The sequence below is a fragment of the Austrofundulus limnaeus genome, unplaced genomic scaffold, assembly GCF_001266775.1.
Source record: "Austrofundulus limnaeus strain Quisiro unplaced genomic scaffold, Austrofundulus_limnaeus-1.0 Scaffold1100, whole genome shotgun sequence".
NCBI lineage: Eukaryota > Metazoa > Chordata > Actinopteri > Cyprinodontiformes > Rivulidae > Austrofundulus > Austrofundulus limnaeus.
The window spans coordinates 1-648 of NW_013953502.1; the positions used below are offsets into that span (position 1 = coordinate 1).

General features: G+C 37.3%; 1 protein-coding gene across 1 annotated transcript in view; it reads left to right on the forward strand.

Annotated features, from left to right (window-relative positions):
• Positions 1 to 97: 97 nt before the first annotated feature.
• Positions 98 to 648, forward strand: part of aldh3b4 (aldehyde dehydrogenase 3 family, member B4) — a gene marked incomplete at its 5' end in the record, with an annotated part of 3,545 nt that continues 2,994 nt past the window's right edge. The window contains 2 exon segments of the mRNA XM_014030661.1: positions 98 to 218; positions 306 to 391. Of these exon segments, the coding sequence (XP_013886115.1) occupies positions 98 to 218; positions 306 to 391 (207 nt within the window).

Below are 648 nucleotides of genomic sequence, written 5' to 3' on the forward strand. Positions count from 1 at the left end.
TAATTACTCAAGTAAAGTACAGATAACCAAAATTTCTACTTAAGTACAGTAAAGTATTTGTACTTAGTTACTTTACAACTCTTTTTGTCTGGTGCAGTCCACCACCTTGGACGTGTGTCAGGTGATCAGTGAGCCTCTGGGGGTGGTGTTCATCATGGGGACCTGGTGCAGTCCTATTCAAATGTGTCTGGTGCCACTGGTTGGGGCCATTGCAGCAGGTGATGTGTTAAGTTGTTAAACAAACACACACATAGATTGAAATCATCTTTCCGCAGCCACTGATGAATTTGTTTTTGTTTCTGTAGGAAACTGTGCACTGATCAGTCCCTCAGAGTACACCGTGCACACAGCAGAGCTCCTCTATCGACTCATTCCTTTCTACTTGGACAATGTAAGTCAGCAAGTTATTGTTCTGACACTTGTTTGAACTTTCTGAATTAGAGAGACTTTAGGTAAATTTGAATCACGAGTTGATTATTAGTTATTCATAAAATTTAGAGTGGAGAGTTCTTTATTTAAAAGTTTATCCAGTCATGAAACACGAAACTTCACAGAGCTTTTTGTAAAAGGATAAAAGTGAAAAACACAGCAAACAAGTTCAGCTTTAAAAAATACAGGTTTTTTAAAATATAGAATTGTGACTTATAT